Source organism: Pogoniulus pusillus, chromosome 21, assembly GCF_015220805.1.
Source record: "Pogoniulus pusillus isolate bPogPus1 chromosome 21, bPogPus1.pri, whole genome shotgun sequence".
Lineage (NCBI taxonomy): Eukaryota > Metazoa > Chordata > Aves > Piciformes > Lybiidae > Pogoniulus > Pogoniulus pusillus.
The window spans coordinates 18,044,427-18,066,977 of NC_087284.1; the positions used below are offsets into that span (position 1 = coordinate 18,044,427).

The 22,551-nt window shown below is 47.2% G+C and overlaps 1 protein-coding gene across 2 annotated transcripts in view; it reads right to left on the reverse strand.

Annotated features, from left to right (window-relative positions):
• SLC22A23 (solute carrier family 22 member 23) overlaps positions 1 to 22,551 on the reverse strand; it is a 98,069-nt gene that overhangs the window by 59,333 nt on the left and 16,185 nt on the right. For both annotated transcript variants that reach the window (XM_064161115.1, XM_064161114.1), the window contains exons 2-3: positions 17,740 to 17,843; positions 12,263 to 12,417 (exon numbers count right to left, since the gene is read on the reverse strand). In XM_064161115.1, coding sequence (XP_064017185.1) covers positions 12,263 to 12,417; positions 17,740 to 17,843 — 259 coding nt within the window. The remainder of the gene's footprint in view (positions 1 to 12,262; positions 12,418 to 17,739; positions 17,844 to 22,551) is intronic.

The window sequence follows — 22,551 nt, forward strand, 5'->3', positions numbered from 1 at the left end:
GGAGTAGTATTTCAAGAGGTGCTTCTGAATTTTTCTGTTTGGCCACCATCACCTTGCACAGTTGGTCTGGAATGAGGATACAAAACCAGCTCAATCAGCAAAACTGAGGAGGTGACAGAACATGTGGCAGAAACTTCTGGAAATGGCTGTAGGGTAGCAGTGCAGAAGCACAATTTGCTCTGTTTTCAGATCTAAGCTTCACGAGACAGGGATGCTCAGGATGCAGTTTGCCACCCTGTCACCCAAGTCCACCCGCTGGCATTCTCCCCTGACATTTGCATCTTTGCTCCCTAATTGGCTATTTCAACAGAAGAGCAGAAAATCCTGCTCAGCAAAGAAAAGGGGATTTCTGTTTGCTTTTTGGCTGTATTAAGTGGCTGAAGAGGTCAAGACAAATGTCAAAGCCAGCAGAGAGAGAGTGGCTGCTGAGGGATGCAGGTCAGTTGGGAATCCTCCATCTGCATCCTATTCAGAACAAACAGAAAATGAAAACTTCACCAGTCTGGGTGCTTAAGCTTCTGAAATGTGTATTAATTTTACACCTGTCTCTTAAGTGAAATCAAATCTAATGCAATTTATACCGAGTGCCTGTGGGGACATTGTCTCTAGGTTTACACCCCAACAGCACCAACTCACACCAGTTACACACTGTACAAGCACAGCTGCAATGCAGCAGGAGAAAATAAATTAGATACCACTTGGTTTGGCATTTAACCTTGTCACATGAGTTCCTTAAATCTCAATCACTAAAATTACACTCTTGAACATCAGAACTGTGCATAGTGTTTTGCAGACTGATGTTCCCCATTCAGAACCATCAGGAGAATTCGTTGTCATGCAAATTGTACAAGCCTCAGTGAATTCTCTTAATACATTACAGCAAGTGTTGCAGCATATCTTCCTCACAGATGTCTTACCCAAAGACCAAAGCACTCTTCTGCAAAAAGATGAGAAACACTGCCTTCACTTTAAAACAAAGAGAGCAGCTGTGGGAGTTAGGCCTAACAGAAAGCCCAGAAGCAATATAGAGGGCATATCTTCTGTATCATATTCAGAAACTAGTCGTTCTGAAGCACAATAGACAATTGTGCTAGTTTGAAGCAGGCTAGAGTGTTTTGGTGAGAAGGACTAGATTACAGGCTGTGGAAAGAAAACAATGGTGATGTCTGCTTCGCTCACAGCCTTGCTGAGATGTATAGGAACAAGAAATAAAAGCATTAGATAATCACACTTGCTTGGCACCACTCTCGCTCAGGCTGCTGGCTGAGCTGCATCTCTCTAACCTCACCCTCCATTTTGGGCTAACCCACTTTGCTTCCTAACCTCTGGCTGAACCTCTACTCTTCCTTGGGATTGGGGTACAGTTGAGAGGGGTAGAGGAAAGGTGAAGGGGTGGTTGAGAGCCCCTCCTGGGGACTCAGGTTTCTGGGAGGGCTGTTGTGTTTCTGTATTACCTTTTACCTTGTCTATGTCTGTCTATAACTGTATATACTGTAAATATCTGCTTGTACATTGTGCTAGCTGTAAATAAATAGCTTCATTGATATTTCCAGCCAACCAGACCATGGCACTAAGTGCCTCATCCAGTCTTCTCTTGAACACCTCCAGGGACAGTGCCTCCACCACCTCCCTGAGCAGCCCATTCCAATGCCAATCACTCTCTCTCTGAAGAACTTCCTCCTAACATCCAGCCTATACTTTCCCCGGCACAACTTGAGACACAAACATCATCATCTCTGCCCCCTCAGTTCAAGCTCTTCACCTTTTTAATGTTAAAGCTGAAATTAAAATCTAGTCTTGCTAAAGGGAGGTGGTGGAGTCGCCGTCCCTGGAGCTGTTCAAGGCAGGATTGGACGTGGCACTTGGTGCCATGGTCTAGCCTTGAGCTCTGTGGTAAAGGGTTGGCCTTGATGATCTGTGAGGTCTCTTCCAACCTTGGTGATACTGTGATATTCACCCACAGTGTAACATCCAGCAGTTGCCTTTCACAAAGGGAAGTGAGTGACAGGAGCACTGGGATGGCAACTTATGGCTCAGCTCTGCGTACTGGCAGCAAATAAAACAAGGGATTAAATCAGAAGTTAACTTTTGATTGCATCTGACTAAATAATGTGCACTGGCAGAAACCCTTCAATGCCTGCTGCCTGCGAGTTCCATGCTCTGAACAGAATTTAATTAAGTTGAACTAGTAAAAATCCCACAGGGTTATGTTATTGGTGAGTGAGAAAACAGGAGTCACGCCTCTGTGACTAGGGATGGAAATTTGGCTAGCCCTGCTCAATGAGGGTTCCTCTTCAAAGGCACATAAATATTTATGTCAAACTGCCTGCTAACATTTGTTGCTGAGCTTGAATATTCCAGGGACTACAGATAAACTTCCAAATCCACCCCCCTCATACACATCCTGTCGCCAGGATCGTTTGGGTTGTGCTTTCCTGGCAAGTTAAGCTACAGGGACAGCAGGAAAGGGAAGCAAAGCACTTTTCATCCATAGGTGATTTATGAACCTCCATGTGCTTCCTTTCACAGCACACCAGAGATAGGAACTTGCCTCTGCCTCACTGGGAGAAGCAGCTGGGGAAAAAAAATATCCAAGCCTGTATGTTTACTACCTTAGAATCACCAGATCGTTTCGGTTGGAAGAGACCATTAAGAGCAACAAAGCCCAGCCATTAACCCAGCACTGCCAGGCCACCACTAAACCATGTCTCTCAGCAACACATCTACACAGCTTTCCAAACCCTTCTAGAGCCGGTGACTTCACCCTCTAGAACCAGTGACTTCATCGCTGCCTCTTCCAGGGCTTGACAACCCTTTTGGAGAAGAAATTGCTCCTCATGTCCAACTTAAACCTCCTCTGGTGCAACTTGAGGCTACTTCCTTTTGTCCTGTCACTTGAGAGAAAAGACCAACCTCCATTTGGCTCCAACCTGCTTTCACATAGCTGTAGAGAGTGAAAAGGTCTCCCCTCAGCCTCCTTTTCGCCAGGCTGATCCACCCCATCTCTCCCTCAAGACCTGTGCTCTAATTCAGCTTCCTGCTAGGAAAACAAAACAAGAGTTTAAAAGTAACAGCTTTCCTGCAGGCTCCCTTCAAGTACTGAAAGGCCACAAGATCTCCCTGGAGCCTTCTCTTCTCCAGGCTGAACAACCCCAACTGTCAGCCTATCCTGACAGCAGAGGGATTCCAGCCCTCACTTCATTTTTGTGGCCTCCTCTGGACCTGCTCCAACAGGTCCACGTCTGTCATGTGCTGAGGACTCCACAGATGGACCCAGCACCACAGGTGAGGTCCCACCACAGCAGAAGAGAGGAGCAGAATCTCCTCCCTCAACCTGCAGCCCACATTGCTGAGGATGCAGCCCAGAAGACAGTCAGCTTCTGGGCTGCCAGTACACATTACCAGCTCACATCCAGCTTTTCACCCCCCAGTCTCCCAAGTCCTTCTCCCCAGGACTGCTACCCATCCCTTCATTCCTCACCCTCTAAGTGGTAAATTCAAACTGCCTTTTGGGCTTGGGCAATGTCAAGTGTCCCCTAATCCGTTCTCATTGTCATGATCACAAGGGTAACAACTGCAGTGTTGCATCTTAATTGCTATCCCAATTGACCAGGCAGACAAAAAAGTCCCTCAAATAAAATTAATTCCTTGGGCTTTTTGTCACGTTGACAGCACAACGAGATTTTCAGCAGCTGGCAATGGAAAATTAGACCTTGCTGCACTTTCTGCATTAACCAAGTACCTTCCAACCTCACAAGGAGCTTTACAAAGATGCTGCTTTTACTGCCCTTTAGCAAACTTTAAGACTCTCCATAAATTCATTTCAGGCTGTACAGTTTTCCCAGGATTTGAGGTGATGGAAGGTGTCCAGAGAAGGGCAACAAAGCTGGTGAAGGGCCTGGAACACAAACCCTATGAGGAGAGGCTGAGGGAGCTGGGGGTGTGCAGCCTGGAGAAGAGGAGGCTCAGGGGGGGACCTCCTTGCTGTCTACAACTACCTGAAGGGACACTGTAGCCAGGTGGGGGTTGGTCTCTTCTCCCAGGCAACCAGCAACAGAACAAGGGGACACAGTCTCAAGTTATGCCAGGGTAGGTATAGGCTGGATGTTAGGAGGAAGTTCTTGCCAGAGAGAGTGATTGGCATTGGAATGGGCTGCCCAGAGAAGTGGTGGAATCACCATCCCTTGAGGTCTTCAAGAAAAGCCTGGATGAGGCACTTAGTGCCATGGTCTAGTTGCCTGGCTAGGGCTGGGGGATAGGTTGGACTGGATGATCTTGGAGGTCTCTTCCAACTTGGTTGATTCTATGATGTTAGCAATGCTGCAAGGGCATCCTGCTCCAGAACACAGTCTGTAGGGGTTAAAACCAGGGGGGCAGCCCAAGCCTTAAAGTTCCTCCTTAGAAGAGCCCATACCCCCTCTTACCATCAGGAAAATGAAGGAAATTCCAAGGAAGAACTGAGGAGAAAGAAGCCAACAGATTATACATGAGAAGTGGTAATTTGATTGTGCTTGGAGCAAGGAAGATTTATACTTAGAAGGAGTGTACTGCAATTCCAATAACCTTTTCCACTCTGGCATAAATTGAGCCCCCAGGCATGTGATACAAGGCAGGCACTGGCCTTTTTTGGAGTAGCTGGAGTGCTCCCACTACATAATCCTTCATCAGTTCTTGCACAAGGCTATTAAAAAACACCAGGGTGCCAGTTCCAGAAAGTCACATCCCAACTCAACATTAGAACAGCCTGTGGCTGCACATGAAAAAAAGGTGTCCTTCTATATCATTTAACAATTAATGCTCACTTGAGGGTGATCCACTCAGATTTCCTTTGTGCTCAAGATCCCACTCAATTAGATCTGCATCAAGTGGCTCAGGGCAAGCTAAAGGGTGGTTACAAACACTGGATAAATTAAAAAGCAGGACCAGCAGGTTGAAGGAAATTCTCATCACTACGCTCTGCCACACTGAAGCCACTTTTGGAGTACTGGGTCCAGTTCTGGGCTCCCCAGCTCAAGAGAGACTGGAAACTACTGGAGAGAGGCCAGCAGAGGTTATACAAGGATGTTGAAGGGACACAGGAGCATGTCTGAGGAGGAAATGCTGAGGGAGCTGGAGCAGTTAAGTCTGGAGAAGAGCAGAGTGAGAGGGGATCTTCTCAATGCTGACCAGGGCAGGAGGCAAGAGGCTGGGGCCAGTCACTATTCAGTGCTGCCCTGTGACAGGACAAGGGTCAACAGGCACAAACTGGAAGCCAGGAGGTTCCATTTGAACAAAAGGAAAAAATTCTTTGCTGTGAGGATGCATAGCAGCACTGGAACAGGCTGCCCAGATTGGTTGTGGAGGTTCCTTCTCTGGAGATGATTCCAAACCTGCCTGGACACTGTGATCCTAGGCAACCTGCTCTGGGTGACCCTACTTTAGCAAAGGGCTTGAACTAGATGATCCCATGAGATCCCTTCCAACTCTCACCATGCTAGGATTCTGTGACAAACACAAGGCAGGAGGCTAAACAACCTGGACCTCATCACAGACCTGTCAAGGGAAAGACCTGCACCTTACCACAGAGCTAACACACACGTCATTACACTGGAGAGGAGTCAGAAGTTTCCCACATCCTCTGATTTGGGAATGCTCTGCAGAGTTATTTATTGAGCTGGATCAGATTACCCAGGGTAACTCCAGAGCCTCCAGTTTGCAGCGCTTCACCTGCCTTGCCCAGCCAAGGCCATGCTACTACTGAGGAGTCAGGAGAGGAAACCAGAGAATAAAACCAAGCAGCTGTATTGTTTAGATCATTCAATCTCTAACAGAGATAGGAATTATAGAAGTGGGATGCTCCACCATCTCAGAGCCTATATGCTTCTGGGACAGAGGGGAAGAGAGGGGGAGAGCAAAAAAGGGAGGAGAGGGGGAGAGCAAAAAAGGGAGGAGAGGGGGAGAGCAAAAAAGGGAGGAGAGGGGGAGAGCAAAAAAGGGAGGAGAGGGGGAGAGCAAAAAAGGGAGGAGAGGGGGAGAGCAAAAAAGGGAGGAGAGGGGGAGAGCAAAAAAGGGAGGAGAGGGGGAGAGCAAAAAAGGGAGGAGAGGGGGAGAGCAAAAAAGGGAGGAGAGGGGGAGAGCAAAAAAGGGAGGAGAGGGGGAGAGCAAAAAAGGGAGGAGAGGGGGAGAGCAAAAAAGGGAGGAGAGCAAAAAAGGGAGGAGAGCAAAAAAGGGAGGAGAGGGGGAGAGCAAAAAAGGGAGGAGAGGGGGAGAGCAAAAAAGGGAGGAGAGGGGGAGAGCAAAAAAGGGAGGAGAGGGGGAGAGCAAAAAAGGGAGGAGAGGGGGAGAGCAAAAAAGGGAGGAGAGGGGGAGAGCAAAAAAGGGAGGAGAGGGGGAGAGCAAAAAAGGGAGGAGAGGGGGAGAGCAAAAAAGGGAGGAGAGGGGGAGAGCAAAAAAGGGAGGAGAGGGGGAGAGCAAAAAAGGGAGGAGAGGGGGAGAGCAAAAAAGGGAGGAGAGGGGGAGAGCAAAAAAGGGAGGAGAGGGGGAGAGCAAAAAAGGGAGGAGAGGGGGAGAGCAAAAAAGGGAGGAGAGGGGGAGAGCAAAAAAGGGAGGAGAGGAGGACAGCAAAAAAGGGAGGAGAGGAGGACAGCAAAAAAGGGAGGAGAGGAGGACAGCAAAAAAGGGAGGAGAGGAGGACAGCAAAAAAGGGAGGAGAGGGGGAGAGCAAAAAAGGGAGGAAAAGGGGACAGCAAAAAAGGGAGGAAAGGGGGACACAGGAACCAACCAAAAACGCAATGGATAGAGATATCCCAAATGTCATCCTTTGAGCAAGCCTGTTTTGCAGCTCTGCCACCACTACAGCCCAAGACCCATGTGCTTTCCCTACTCTGTTCTGGCACTTGCTGGCTCCCCAGCCTGGGGCATGCTTTCTAGCACACTGCTTTCCAAGATATACATTTTTAAAAACCCAAATCTCTTAAGCAGCCACATTTAAACCTCTCTCGGGTCAGTGCCTGTGTAATTTACAGGAGCAGTAGGTTAGAATGACCTAGTTATAAATGAGAAAGATACACCACAGCTGGGCATCTTAACCAGCCTGCAAGCCTTTGCCAAGCTTCGGCAGGCTTTTGAAACACACCCTATGATTTTCAACAGCGTTTCTACCTTTGTTCCCCTGCCACTTAAAGAGAAAATGTGCCTACTCATCCTGCTGCTATACATCAGAGGGACAGCTCTGCTACCTCATTCCAACCCGAGATGTTGTCTCACTTTCACAGAGCTATTTCTAGCCTCTATTTACTGGTTCATTCAAGTCTAGACTTTCTAATTTTGCTGCCTAATCTGTAGTTCAGTCACCCATGAAACTGCTGAACGGGCAGCAATTGTGTGTACCTACATGCCATGAATCTGAGCTTGGGTACAGTCCCTGGCAGTGGCACACAACACTTAAAGGAGAGGCCCTTGCTATGCCTGCTGGGAGCATTTGCAGGAGAAATGCATCTCTTCCTCTCCTCCCCCTTAAACAGTTTAACACCATCGACCTAGCTTGCTCTCCAGTAAGTGACACAAGGACCAGGCATAGCATAGGAAGGGATCAGACAGAAGCTGGGCTACTCACTAGAAGTATATTGAGATGCTGGTGCAGGTCCAGAGAAGGGCAATGATGCTGGTGAAGTCTAGAGTGCAAATATTGTAAGCTGTGTCTGGAGTGCAGCCCTGCTCCTGCTCTATCTCTCAGGCTCAGGCAGCACAAGTTGCCCAGTAGAAGAGCTCCCAGAGGAAGAAGAGACAAGATCAAAAGGAACATCTCACTGACAACAGCACATTTGGTCTTCCCCAGATGGAAAGCAAGTGGCTTACTTTGCAGAGGGCTCAGGCACAGTTTGGGCAGCAGCACGGGAGAATGGGGTGAGGAAATTCCTCTCAGCCATGAGAGCTCTTGCATCAGCCCAGGCAAGCAAGTTCCTAAGGAAGGGACCCATGCTGAGTCAGCTGCAGCATCTGACCTTCTGCATAAGCGCACAGGAAAAGGCTGCCCCACGGTCATGGCCAAGAATGCCCCAGGGAGGCTGAAGTGACCCTGAGACAACGCCCTCCACGCCCAGGAGATAACCAGATCTGCTTTCTCCCATGAATGCCACATTTGCCTAAGTGTACTTTGTCTCACAAGAGCTGCAAGCAGCAAGCAAAGCTCTTTGCAGTATGAGTGACTTACCTCGCCTGAGGCGTGACTCCACAGACACGTGTCCCTGCTCAGGGCTCCCCCATCTCTTCCCCTCCCTCTCAACCTCTCTAAAAGAAACTCCTCACAGGACCAGCTTAGGACTTCCCAAGCCAGCAGGTACACTCAAACCTCCTCATCTTTACCTGGGCAGGAGGCTATGGTGCTGTGCATTCAACCATGCCAAGAGAGCAGGTGCAGAACGCCCGTCCTTCCTCCCTGGATGTGCACATGGCAACAAACACTGGAATAAAAGGCACCTTCAGGAAGAAAAAAACTTTTCCACTGCTTTCTCTTAATTTGTCATCCTCTTTCTACACTCTTTCCTACATCTAACTGCTGGCCATAAAGAACCACAGCATGGGAGAAACCTCAGGAGATCATGTAGTCTCACCCTCTCTGCTACTGCAGGCTCGCCTAGATCAGGTTGCACTGGAACACAACATCTGGGCAGGCTTTGACAGCCTTGGGAGCAGGAGATTACACAACCTCTCTGGGCACACATCTCATTCCAACCACTCCAGCCAGAGCATTCCTTAGCACCCCTCAACTTTTTCCCTCTCCAGGACAGAGAGGTAGGAAAACAGCTTCAGGTTGTGTGGTTTGAGTGGTGAGGGCATCTAAACCTGGGGTTTAAACCCCATGTTTTGGTGCTCTTCCCAGTCCCAAAGCATCCACAGCTTCTTTACAATTTCCTTTGGGCATGCCATCCACTCAGGCACAACCAGCAAGCTCACCACAGTGTAAAAGGATTCCTGCAGCAGGCCAATCACCTCTGCAGGCTCTGCAAGCCTGTACAGTCTGGCTGAAAAGGAACTTCAGAGGTCATCTAGTCCAACCCCCTGCAGTCAGCAGGGCTATCTGCAACTAGATCAGCTTGCTCAGAGCCCCAGACAACCTGGAATGTTTCCAGGGATGAGGTATCTACCACCTCTCTGAGCAACCTGGGCCAGTGTTTCACCACTCTCACTGGATAAACAAAAAAATCCCCAAACCAACCACCCAACCAAAATCAATCTTTCTATCTTGCCCAACTCTCCCTTCTTTTAGTTTACAACCATCCAACCATCACTCCTTGTGCCATCACAACAGGCCCTGCTAAAAAGTCTGTCCCCAGCTTTCCTCCTGGCCCCTTCAGTACTGAAAGGCCACAGGAACAGACTCCCTGGAGCCTTCTCTCCAGGCTGAACAACCTCAGCTTTCTCAGACAGTTCTCACAGGCAGAGGGGTTCTAGCCCTCATTGTTGTGGCCTCATCTGGAGCCACTCCACAGGTTCCTGTCTCTCCTGTGCTGAGGACCCCAGAGCTGGACACAGATCACAGTGCTCCAGCCTGCTTCTGCAGAGTAGCTTGGAAACTGAATAATGACCCTGCCTAGCAGATCAACCTGTCCACTCTCTATTGTTCTGCTCAGGGCAAGCAGCTGGGAATTCAGGTGGAACAAACCTCTGGGGGAAGAAATCAAAGCCATTAAGAGAAAGGCAAGAGGGACCATGAAACAGAATGACTCCACAGAGGAGTGCAACAGCACGCTACAGGCTCCAACAGAAAGGGAGAGTCAATTAAAAGGAAAGGAAGCCTAAGAGATCATGAGCACTAAAATTCAAACTCAACAACAAAACAAAACCCCCTGTTACTCCTGTTCTTGTAAGGCTTTAGGGATTAATTCTCTCTCACTACACCAAAATGACACTTTCCCCCTTGTTGTTTCAATGAAAAAATGAATCCAGTAAACCCCACTGCCATGTCCTCCCCAGCCAGGAGGTGAGAAGATCTGTCAGAGGTCCAGATGCTGCACCTTTCTTTTTCCTCACTTCTGCAGAAGCACTCAGGTATTCAGGCTGCAGCTATTTTCAAGCAGACATCTCTTAACACCTACCAACTCTCTTGTCTATGCAGAAAGTAGTGGTTCTTGCACACACTTGAATTAGGGCAGTTTCAGAAAATCAGATTCAAATCATTGCTCTGGATCAGCCAGAGTATGAACCCATCAGTAACTTCCACTTGCTGAATGAAGCCTTGATGGGCAAACTACTGTCTGCCTCAAGGTGACACATGTAATCTCTTGCTCTGATTTCAAAAGGTCCATAATAGCACTGGAATCATAGAATCAACCAGGTTGGAAGAGACCTCCAAGATCATCCAGTCCAACCTAGCACCCAGCCCTAGCCACTCAACTAGACCATGGCACTAAGTGCCTCAGCCAGGCTTTACTTGAACACCTCGAGCGGGATGCCCAGAAAGGTGGTGGAGTCTCCTTCTCTAGAGAGATCCCAAACCCAGGTGGACATTGTGATCTTGGGCCACCTGCTCTAGGTGACTCTGCTTAAGTATGGGGGTGGACTAGATGGAATGGGCAGCCCAGGGAGGTGGTGGAGTCACCGTCCCTGGAGGTGTTCAGTAAAAGCCTGGATGAGGCACTTAGTGCCATGGTCTAGTTGACTGGACAGGGCTGGGTGCTAGGTTGGATTGGATGATCTTCCAACCTGGCTGATTCTATGATTCTATGATCTCCAGAGGTCCCTTCTAACACTTACCAGTCTGTGATTTCCCTGTGAAAATCTTCAGTAAAGACTCTTAAAAGGTAAAAAAAAAAACCAGCACAAAGCAAGAAAAACTAACATGCTGCACCAGGCTGTGACAAAATCCCAGCAAGCCTCGTTTCCAGCTGAAGGCCACACTGGTAAGGGCTGAAGCCTCCTCCCATGGGAACCACACAGGTTAAAACACTTCTCACGACAAAACCATCTTCAGTGGTAGCTTCAGGGGATTTTTTTTTGGTGAAAAATCCTCACTAGAGATTACATGAACAAAAGTAAGAGGAAAAAAGAAACAAATACCTATCTTGAGTACTGTATCAGCTGTAACAAAGTGCAATACAGAACAAACTCTTGCAGATTCTAACTGAGCTTATTTTCCCTTGGTGCTGACTCAAAACAAAAATACAGCTGTTTGCCTTAAATGCTCCATGCAGAGTTTACTGTGCTCAGTCTTGATGGCTTAGAAACATACTGGGACAGGGAAGAAATAAACAGGTATGAAGATCTGTACAGCAGTTTCCAGGATGTAGTCAGATAAGGAAGAGGGGGAAATGTGTTTTCCTCAGCTGACACAGTCTCAAGTTGTGCCAGGGTAGGTATAGGCTGGATATTAGGAAGAAGTTCTTCACAGAGAGAGTGATTTCCCATTGGAATGGGCTGCCCAGGGAGGTGGTGGAGGCACCGTCCCTGGAGGTGTTCAAGAAAAGACTGGATGAGGCACTCAGTGCCATGGTCTAGTTGAGTGGTTAGGGCTGGGTGCTAGGTTGGACTGGATGATCTTGGAGGTCTCTTCCAACCTGGTTGATTCTATGATTCTATGATGCGATGGTGTTAATTGCCACAGCCAAGGAAGCAGCAGCAGACTGAGCCCTCTGGAGAATATCCAAGCAACAGAGATTAGGCTGGTGGCATCACACATGTACTATCAGAAGGCAAGGACTCCAAAAGCAGTTTTTCAGTGTTTTGGCTACAAGTTTACCAGTCACTCCAGATATGAGCACACTGCTCACAAGCTTTCCCTCGAGTTTCTTGCAGGGTTTTTTTCCCTCTAATAGACAAAACCAACAGCAACTCTTGACAAAAGGACTTCAGGTTCCTCTTCTCATGTATTTCTGCTGTAGTTTACAACCCTGAGTCAGGGATATAGGATCTCTTGCTGCAAGTAACAGAGGAGTTTCTAAAGGAGTGCCAAAATACATAATGCTAGAGACAGCAAAAGTATCTCCTCCTCAGCTAGACATCTGAAGTGAAATCCACTCCCATCACACATCAAGGCTACGACACAGCCAGCTTCTGTGCAAGCAAATCCAAACCAACCTTATCTATCTCTTTTAAAAATGAGCTCTCAAAACAGCTTCATGAATGGCTCTGTAGCAACCTGAAAGCACACCAAAACTCAGGCTACAGCTTTTTCAGCTGGCACAATTCTGGTTTGATCTGTTTGGAGGAAAGTGGGAAGGCAGAGAAAGGGCAAACCACGTACTCAATAAAGTCACGTTTGGAGGGGGGATAAAAGCATACTCACGCAGTGCATACAGGGAGAGGACAATTCCAGCCAGGCAAAACCCCTCAAAAAACCTGAGTGTGCTGAACATGGTCACATTCACTGAGAGTGCCACAGTCAGTCCAAATATCAAAATGAATATGACAGAGAAGAGCAGGACAGGCCGTCGACCAACCCTAAAAACAAGGAAGGATGCAGAAACAGTGTTAAAAGGCAGGATGGACATGAAGCTAGAGCATCACAACAGGCAATCCTTTCCAAATGCTGCCACACATTTTTCATGCTTCTTCTGTTCCTTTCATGTTTTTTTTTTTCTGCTTACTAAACCCAAGATTCTTCAACCAGGTTTGAGATTAAGCAGAGACAGTACATTGTATCACTGCTCGATTTAAGCATCATTTTCAAAGCACCCAAGATGAAGAAGGAAACACCTGGGAACTACTGCATGGCCATAAACAACTCCCTTGGAGATTCTGATCAATTTCTTGCAGCTTTTCATAGTAGCACAGCAGAGCCTATGACATTATGGCATGATAGACTGTTATTCCTCTACAGTTCAGAGGTCTCCTCTTCCCAGCAGATATTTGCTTTTCAGCCCCACTTGCTAGAGAAGCTGGCTCAAAATCCTACCTTTCTCAGACTCCTAGTTGAGGGAAAGCTTAATAAACACAGACCAAACACAAAACAAGGCTCATGCTGCTTCACAGGAAAGCTGTGAGCTCCAAGCCCTCCACCCTATAGCCCCACAGCAGCTGCAAACTGTAGTTGCACATGTTGGTGCAGTGCTGATGAGAAGGAAGAGGCATGCTGCCAGTTGAAAACTTTGGCTTGTGTCAAAGGAACACGAGACTTTTGCATCTTACTCATATGCTTTGTGTTTACAATTCCCTTTCTCCTGCCTCCCCCTGTGCAAGGAGAATAATACAAAGCAGCAGAGCATACAGCTATTTTTAAGCAAGAATTGCATCATTATGTGGAGATAGCCAAAATTTTTCAACTTGTCAACTCCCACAAGTTTTCCAGAGGAGCTGAGGATCCCTTTTAGTCAACTCCATATGCCATTGCCACAAAGAATATATGAACCTGCTTTTCGTGGGCAGCTTTTAGAGCCCTTCGAAGCAGTCTGTCTGCTTCGAGCCAGCCATCGGGTTGAATGCCAGCACAATAAAGACCTTTTAAACCTCATAACTTAGTTCAGTTTTACATACTGAAGGGTTTCTGTTCAGTTCTTTCAGCAGATTGTTACCAGCAGCTCTAAAGTACATGGTATAGACTCATTCACTGTGAGAACTCTGGGTTTTGCTTTACTGAAAATGAAATGAGAACAAGAAATTGCAGGCAGAAGGGCTCCAAAGGAGCCCTAGAGTGATAATATTTCACATTTTGGGGGACTGGAAGAGTGCAGCAGGAGGTGTGTCACCACTCATGCTCTTTCAGAGTCACACCTCAGAAGGTGGCATCGTGGCTTCTTGTGTGAGGACTGCTCCTCACGCTGCTCCTTGTCTCTTTGCTGGTTAGCTGTAATAAGGCAAGGAGCAATGGCTACAAACTGGAACAGAGAAGGTTTCGTCTCAACATGAGGAGAAACTTCTTTACCATGAGGGTGACAGAGCACTGGAACAGGCTGCCCAGAGAGGTTGTGGAGGCCTCTTCTCTGGAGACTTTCAAAACCTGCCTGGATGCATTCCTGTGCAAACCACCCTAGGGGATCCTGCTTTGGCAGGGGAGTTGGACTCAATGATCTCTGGAGATCCTTCCAACCTCTAAAGTTCTGTGATATGCTGTTTTTTCAGCTGTAGCATCACCTGCAGGACACCTCTAAGATGTAACTTGCTGGCATTAAGCACTCAGTGTTTCTAAAACACAATGTGCAAACTGAAGAGAGCAAGGTCAAAGCAGAATGTCCTCAATTAGTGCACAAATCACCAGAAGCCAAGCTGCTGTTGAGCTGCAGGTGGGAACCCCACAGCCCTGCCTGGGTGGTGTCTGATGTGCTGGGAATGTACTGGACACTGGGGCAGCAACTGTGTGCTTCAGGTTCAGTAGTGTTTACCGAACACAGAGCACTTGGGCAAGGAGGGGAAGCAGTTCACAGAGAACTCTGACTACAGCAGAAAAACCCCATGGATTTTGTGTTATCAGTGATCCTCACAGGCTTTTGCAGCCCTGTTCTCCTAATCGCCAAGCTGCAATTCACACTAATTAGTATTTGTGCAAGTGTTTTGTAGATGAAAGGCATTATGCAAACACTCAGAATTAGGAACTTAATTCTCATCACAAGCTTGACCTGACATTCCCTGATGTTGATTAAGAAAAGGCCTCCATGCTTAGCATACTTCCCTTCTTCCCCTCCTCCCACCCTCTGTACTTGAGGTTATCCATCATTAGGATGTGGAATTTCCTCCACCCTTACACAAGTTATGCAAATGAATAGTTGCTGCTAATGAAGAATCGGGAAACCCAAGACCCTCCTGGGCCTATGAAAGCCAGCTGAGGCCAGATGAGCCCTCCAGTAAGAGGCATTATCACCAGCACTTCCTTCCAAACAAATGTAGTCTCCTTCCTCACCAAGGCAGGCAGCTCATTCATCAGAAAGCAAAGCTTGACTGCAGCTCTCAGCCACACATGTGGTGATCCGGCAGTGTTTTGACAGGAAGGTGCCTCAGAGCATTAAAAAGACCTTTTATATGTAGACAGAACTATCTAACGGTACATGGCAATGCCTGTGAGAAATGAAACCACAAAATCTCCCTGGTGTAACAACCCTGGGATGCTATCTGCTGCCATCCTGACTATTCCAGAGAGAGATTTCCGTGCCACGCAAGCCTCAGCCTACACTGCATACTGTTATCTAGATCAAATGCTAAACGCTGCCTGCACAGGTAAATAATGAGGGATGCAAGCAACCCCAGGCTCCTGAAGAATCTGCAATCCACACAGCATGAACCAGAGATGCATCAAAACTATTCCTGATGATCTCAGATGTGCATCACAGGGAAAGTGAGTGGTTTGAGGACAGGACCTTCTCTTCCTACGTTCCTGCGCACATACCTTGCCTCCCTGAAAAGACTAAGCTCATCAAATCGCTCTTCCCACATCTTTCTTTGCAGATTTTCTCCCAGGTTTGACACTTAATTAGCACAAGGGCGTCAAAAAGCACCAAAGCAGGGGCAGTGCTGGGCAATGAGAGGCAGAGACCTGCTGACTCAATGCTATATGAACACTAAGTCGACCTGCTCCAGCAGGAAACTTTCCCCAGAGACCTCAACAGCCTCTGTCCAGAGGAGGAAAATTCAACAGCAGCACTCTGCCTGCTGAACAACTTACTCATAGATCAGACACAGGCAGTCTTCCCACACAGCCCAACATGCTTATGAACCTTCTTCCAATAGATTTTCCCAGAGAGAGCTATCCCAGCATCCACACCTGCTATGCTTTGGAAATACAGCACTCCATGTACTCAGCAAATTGACCTTAGTACTCCCTACACCTTTGCCAGGTACAGCTTTGAAAGCCTCTTCTCAAAAAAAGGAAAAGCAAAGCCTCAAGTATTAATGGTGCAAACCCCCAAAGACCTTCTAATTATCTGAACTGGAGAGTGGCAAAAGGGTTCAATGAAACCAGATTTTCCAAGTCTGCAATGCTTTTATGCATGCCTCTATTTAATCTCCCCTGCTCTTGTTCGAGGATGACATGCTTTTAAAATTATTTTCCCTCTTTTTATGGGTATAATACTCTTTGTCCCCATCTCTCCACACAGCCCTCTGCTTTAGTGGAAACTCCAGTTGTGACTAAACAGCAGAATAAATGCCATTCAGCTCTCCTTTTACCAGCCCCAAATGCTAAATGACTAGAAAATTATCCAAGGGCAGGACCCAGCTAGACCAGATGGCAAGGATGGGAATGGAAGGTGAGCACGATGACCAGCTCTGGTGGCAGCAAACCATGTTCTTTCTGCTCGCCCACAAAAGGCCAAGGGAGTCATTGCTCCCTCCAGACACCAAGTTCCTCTTTTTCCAGACTTGGAAACCTGATTTTCATTGAACTCACAAGACAAAAAGGAGATTAGTGCCTCGTTTTTCTAACAGGGTAATTTTATGCTGCATTAGCTCAGCTAAGCAACTTGCAGAGGGGGCCAACAAGCACCTATGGCAGCAAAAAGCACACCAGAGACCAAAATACATGATGGAAGAGCAAGATGCTCCTTTCTGGTGGTAGAGAGCTATTAAATCTGCTTGCTGTGTTCCTCTCCTGAAATCAGCACCTTAGGCAACAAGTTCTTCACTTGTGACTTGTTTGTCAATTATAGCAGCATTTTCCTAACTTGGGAATAAATCTGCTTTCTCTATGCCAATTCCTTTTTAAGGAGAGCTGAGTGAGATCCCTCATTCAATTCCCCACTACACTTCCAACATGCTGTTAGAGCCCTTTTTACTTTGGCATTTTAATCAAGCTGAACTGTTCTTCATCATGCACGTTGCCTACTTCACTGAAAAGCTATGGTGCCTCACTTGCTAAAAACTTTCACTGACTACCCAATAATTAAGACACAATTTTGCTATGAAGGCTTGAAACAAATTACTGCCCAGTTCAGGGAACCTCTTCTCTCCCAACTAAGCCTGGAGTCACTGAGGCTTTGTAAGATTTCCCTAATAGGCAGCTCTTCTTCTTCCTTTCCTCTTTTAATGAGAGACAAAAGGAGTTAACTTGGGATCATTTAAAGCACCAGCTTTGGCAACTGTGCTGGAAGCCACTGGGACAGCACCACGGAGCTATTGTTCGTGATGCTGCAAGTTTCCACTGGAATCAGTTGAGTCATACCTTGAATTATTTCCTCTCCCCCTCTCTGCCACTACAAGATCCTTTAAGCAAAAACTGAACTCTCAGCACAATCAGGTTTTCACTGCTGCAGTGCACAGAATTTCACTCTTAAGCTTTTAAATGGAATATCCCAGTATTAACAGCACATGTCAGTGATTTCTTAACACTACAAAATGGTTGCTTACCAAGGACTTTAAAAATAGAACAGTGGAAAGGTCTGCAAAAAACCCAGCATTCTACCCACCAAAATACACTGTGTAAGCACAGGGCTGGTGTTACACTGGTCCTATACCCAGCAAAATCAATCATGCCTCCAATTTCTTCTAGCTTTATCTCTTGGTTAAAAAAAAGCAAAGAACACCCCAAGCTAAAGGCTTCACTTAGATAATTAGAAAACACTCAGCTCTGTACTAGTGTTACAGCTGTAATAAATTGTGCCAGCAAGAACTGAGCCAACTACCAAATAAGTTTGTTTATTCTATTTACCTTGATATAAATTACCCAGTTCAAGCAATTAGCACAGAGGTTTAAAGAGTTTATTCATCATGCTTCTTTCAGAACCTGAGAAATCATTAGGCAAAGGTTCTTCATGAATATAAAAGCAGAAGAAAGTCAAAACCATATTTAGTCTTGTTATTTATTTATAGCTACATTGCATTAAAAGGTTTTTCACTCACCAGTCAGCTATACATCCTGTTATTAAGTGACCGAAGATTAATCCTACCAGCAGGGAGAATTTAGCAATGTGGACTTTCCAGGCAGAATCACAAACAAGGTCCCACTGGAAGCAAAAACAAGACAAACAAACTTAAATAAATTAGTTTCTCAGAAGTGTTTAAACATACTAATGTTGGTGGAGAGCTTCATCCAAATTTCACTCCCAGTACAAGCGTATTGAAATGGCAGAGGAAAGCTTGACCTCTCCAGTCAAACCCCAGATGTCAAGAGGCAAATTAAACACTCGTTAACTTCAGTGAGTTTTATCAGGCTCTTCATACAATGGCAATATTCAACATTTAAGTCTCACTCTCTCCAGGCCATGAGTTTAGACTAAGGGGCATATCTCTATCAGACACTGACAGTGGAAGCCCAAAATCATTCGGATAGGAAGAGACATTTCAGATCATAAAGTCCAACCATTAACCCAGTACTGCCAGGTCACCACTAAGACATGTCCCCCAGCACCACATCTACACAGCTTTTAAATCCCTCCAGGAATAGGGACTCCATCACTGCCCTGGGCAGCCTGTTCCAAGATTTGGCAACCCTTTCAGGAAACAAATTGTTCCTCATGTTCAGCCTAAACCTCCCTCAGTGCAAACTGAGGCCACTTCCTCTTGTCATATCACTTTTTTACTTGGGAGAAACCTGAGCTGTAATTGTATAGCTGCAGCATTTCACAATAGGCAAGCCTGACAGTTTAAGAGCAAGTTCATCAGCATCCCAGCTCCCCAGCTGGTGGAAGGGTATGAAGTTGAGAGGCTGAGGAACCTGGGGCCTTTTAGTCTGGAGAAAAGAAGACTTAGAGGGGATTTGATAAATGTCTGTAAGTACCTGAAGGCTGCCAGGAGCGTGAGGACAGGCTCTGCTCACTGCTCCCTGTGACAGGACACGGAGCAATGGGTGTAAGTTGCAGCAAAAGAGGTTCTACCTCAACACAAGAGGGGACTTCTTTAAGGGTCACAGAGCACTGAAACAGGCTTCCCAGAGAAGCTCACAGAAATGAAGCTGTTCCTCATATTGAGGCGCAACTTCCTGCATTCCAGTTTATGTCTGTTGCCCTTCGTCCTATCACCAAGCACCACTGAAAAGAGACTGGCACCTTCTTCTTGACAGCCACCCTTCAGATATCTGTCAACACTAATGAGATCTCAGTCTTCACTTCTCCAGACTTAAACAGCCCCAGGTCTTTCAGCCTTTCCTCACAAGACAGATGTGACAGTACCTTAATCATCCTCATGGCGCTCCAGACACTCACTGGTCTTTCCCTGTCCCTCTTGAATGGGGGAGCCCAAAGCTGGACACATTACTCTAGATATGGTCTCACTAGGGGAAGAGTAAAGAGGAAGAAGAACCTCCCTTAACCTTCTGGACACCAAACCCACCCTTTCTGTCCAAAGGGAGAGAACACAAACTGCTTTAGACCCTGCCATTAGGACACCTTTTCTGTCCAAAGGGAGAGAACACAAACTGCTTCAGACCCTGTCATTAGGACAGGACCTCATTCTCACGAGAAAGAGGAACAACAAGGTTTCTAGTAGGCCTTCCCCAAACTCCAGGACATTTTCCCTCTGAAGCACTTGAGCTTGAGGAGAACCAGGCTGCATTCCTGGCTGTAGCACAACATCCTCATCGTCCTCAGACAAGTAACTCAATCTCTGCCGTGTAAAGCATGCACAGTACCTTTATACCCTTGAATAAACATAGGAAGAGATGTTTGCTTGTGGTCTGTGAAGTGCTCAAATATTGAGGGTAATGGGAGCCAGACGCCTGTCAGGAAAAAGAAGGCTAACTTTGGAGAGTCAGATCCTCCAGAGCTGAAACTCTGCAGAATAAATGGCTGCTTGGGGGTAACACAATAGCAGCAGCTCTTCTGCCGCCAGAAACTGAAGTTTCACTGCCAAAACCCACCAAGGTGTGCAACTGCTAATTCAGATACGACTTCCAAAGAAAGCTTCTGCCTCAAGAGCTCAATGAGATGAGCTTCCACAAACAAGGCTAGTTCTGATGCAGCCTGCTGGTTCAACATCACAGAGATATTCCCCCTGCAAGACACCATCTCACCAGGAAGTACAGTGCTTTTGTGGCCAAAAAACCCATGCCAGTTCCCAGGCTCAGGCTTTCTGCTTCAGTTACATCTGTAGGTTTGAGCTCCTGTTTGCACTGACTTGCATAAAACAGGACATGTATATCTGAACCTCCAACCTACAGGCTGAAGACACTAAGGAACCAAAAGTGAGTACTTTTCTCCACCAAATGGCTTGGAGTTCTTTGCAGCAAACAGCTTAGCAAGGCAACAAGAACTGATGTCCAAAGACACTGACTTTGTTAGAAGTACGTAACAAGTGGAAGAAATGCAACTCCAAATACTTGAAATTATAGAATCAACTTCCAGTTAGCAAAGAGCAATATCTGCCTAGAGAAGCCAGAAATAAAACAAGATTTGGGAGCTCTACCTGAGCTCCAGGCAGGCTTTGAAATGCCCAAGGTTATTTTCCACAGTCCAGAAGGGGCATGTGCTGCTTCAAGCCAAGAAATCATTTGTGTTTGTAGAGAACAAATTAAGTTGATTAACAGCAGAAGCCTTTTAAAAAGGTAGCTCTACAAGTTGTTAATTTCTAATGTTACTGTTTTCAGGGGAATGGCACTGCCATCCAACTGCAAAAAGAAACAGCAGATACCCTGGTGAGGGTGCTCTCCTGGGATGCACGAGGCAGAGTGTACCCAAGTCAATGGAGGTTCTCCTCCTCCTCTACTCAGCTCTACTGAGGCCACATTTGGAGCAGTGGGTCCAGTTCTGGTCTCCTCAGTACAAGAAAGACTATAGAGAGTCCAGTGGATGCTACAAAGAATATTAGAGAACTGGGAGCATCTCTCTGTGTAAAGGCTGGGGGTGTTCAGCCTGGAGAACAGCACACTGGCAGGGGATCTTCTCAATGCTCATCAACAGCTGAAGAGTGGAAGACAAGAGGATGGGGGGCCAGACTCTTCACAGTGGTGGCCAGTGATAGGACAAGGGGCAACAGGCACAAATTGGAGCTCGGGATGTTCCATCTTAATAGGAGGAAAAAGTTCCTTCCTGTGATGATGTTGTCTGGTTGGATCAGGCTGCCCAGAAGTGTTATGGAATCTCACCTGGGAAGTTTCCAAACCCACCTGGACACTGTGATCCTGAGAAATCTGCTCTGGGTGGCACTGTTTTAGCATAGAGATTGGACTAGATGATCTCTAGAGGTCCTTTCCAATCCCTACCATGATGAGTTATTATGGTACCTTTTCACTTTCACAGCTTATTATTGTTAGTCAAAGAGAGATGACCCTGACCCAAGCCCTAGGCAGGGTATGTGCTGTCCCAGATTAGATGGAGGTAAAGGTTCATGGTTAGAAAGAGCCAAAATCTCAGGAAGAGCTGTGATGAAACTTCAGGCCAGGACAACAGCCATCAAACCATGCTGGGCACACCAGCCACAGTTTAAATGTTTGAGAGACGTCAAGCCAGCAGCACAGCCTTCAGCAGTGCCTAAAAGGCTTCCACTCTTCTCGATAACTTATCTGCAAGTCTTTGTTTGTTTATTTATTTTTAAGGCTGTTGCCCAACTCCCCAGCTGCTCTGAAAATAAAAACATGTTTTTCCTTCCCAACCTTGTGCCTGGCCCCTTCCTGCCCCAGGCTGAGCACTCACTCTGCAGCCAACATAAATCAAAGCTGAGTCCCCAGCCCCTAGACAGACACAGGCAGCCCTTGACCTTCCCCAAACCTCTCGCTCTCCAACCCCCTCGGCACTTGTAAACAGGGAAATGGTGAAATATTTCAACAGTTGTTTCAGCACGAACTTCCAGAGAATCTGCCACATCCCTAAACAACTTGCCCGATGTTAAGAGGCTGTCACAAAGCAGAGAGAAGTCACCCACCACGAAGCAGGCATCCAGAAGAAATCTGGCAGGACAGCAGCGGGTGCCACCAGGGCATTCGAATCACGAAGAAACAGAAGAATAAGAAGAGGGCGTGCAGGAAAAATGGATGCTGCAGTCAAAAGCAGCCTCAGGTGAAGATGACATTTAGAGGACAGAATACATATTTCATAGGTAGCGTTATCATCCCACCCATCTTCACACAGCAGCAGAGCAAGCCAGCAAGGAGCCCTCACTAGCCTTATCACAGTATCATCAGGGTTGGAAGAAACCTCGTAGATCATCAAGTCCAACCCTTTACCACAGAGCTCAAGGCCAGACCATGGCACCAAGTGCCACGTCCAATCCTGCCTTGAACAGCTCCAGGGACGGCGACTCCACCACCTCCCCGGGCAGCCCATTCCAGTGTCCAATGACTCTCTCAGGGAAGAACTTTCTCCTCACCTCCAGCCTAAATTTCCCCTGGTGCAGCTTGAGGCTGTGTCCTCTTGTTCTGGTGCTGGCCACCTGAGAGAAGAGAGCAACCTCCTCCTGGCCACAACCTCCCCTCAGGTAGTTGTAGACAGCAATAAGGTCACCCCTGAGCCTCCTCTTCTCCAGGCTAACCAATCCCAGCTCCCTCAGCCTCTCCTCGTAGGGCTGTGCTCAAGGCCTCTCCCCAGCCTCGTCGCCCTTCTCTGGACATGCTCAAGCATCTCAATGTCCCTCCTGAACTGGGGGGCCCAGAACTGAACACAGTACTCGAGGTGTGGTCTAACCAGTGCAGAGTACAGGGGCAGAATGACCTCCCTGCTCCTGCTGGCCACACCACTCCCGATGCAGGCCAGGATGCCACTGGCTCTCTTGGCCACCTGGGCA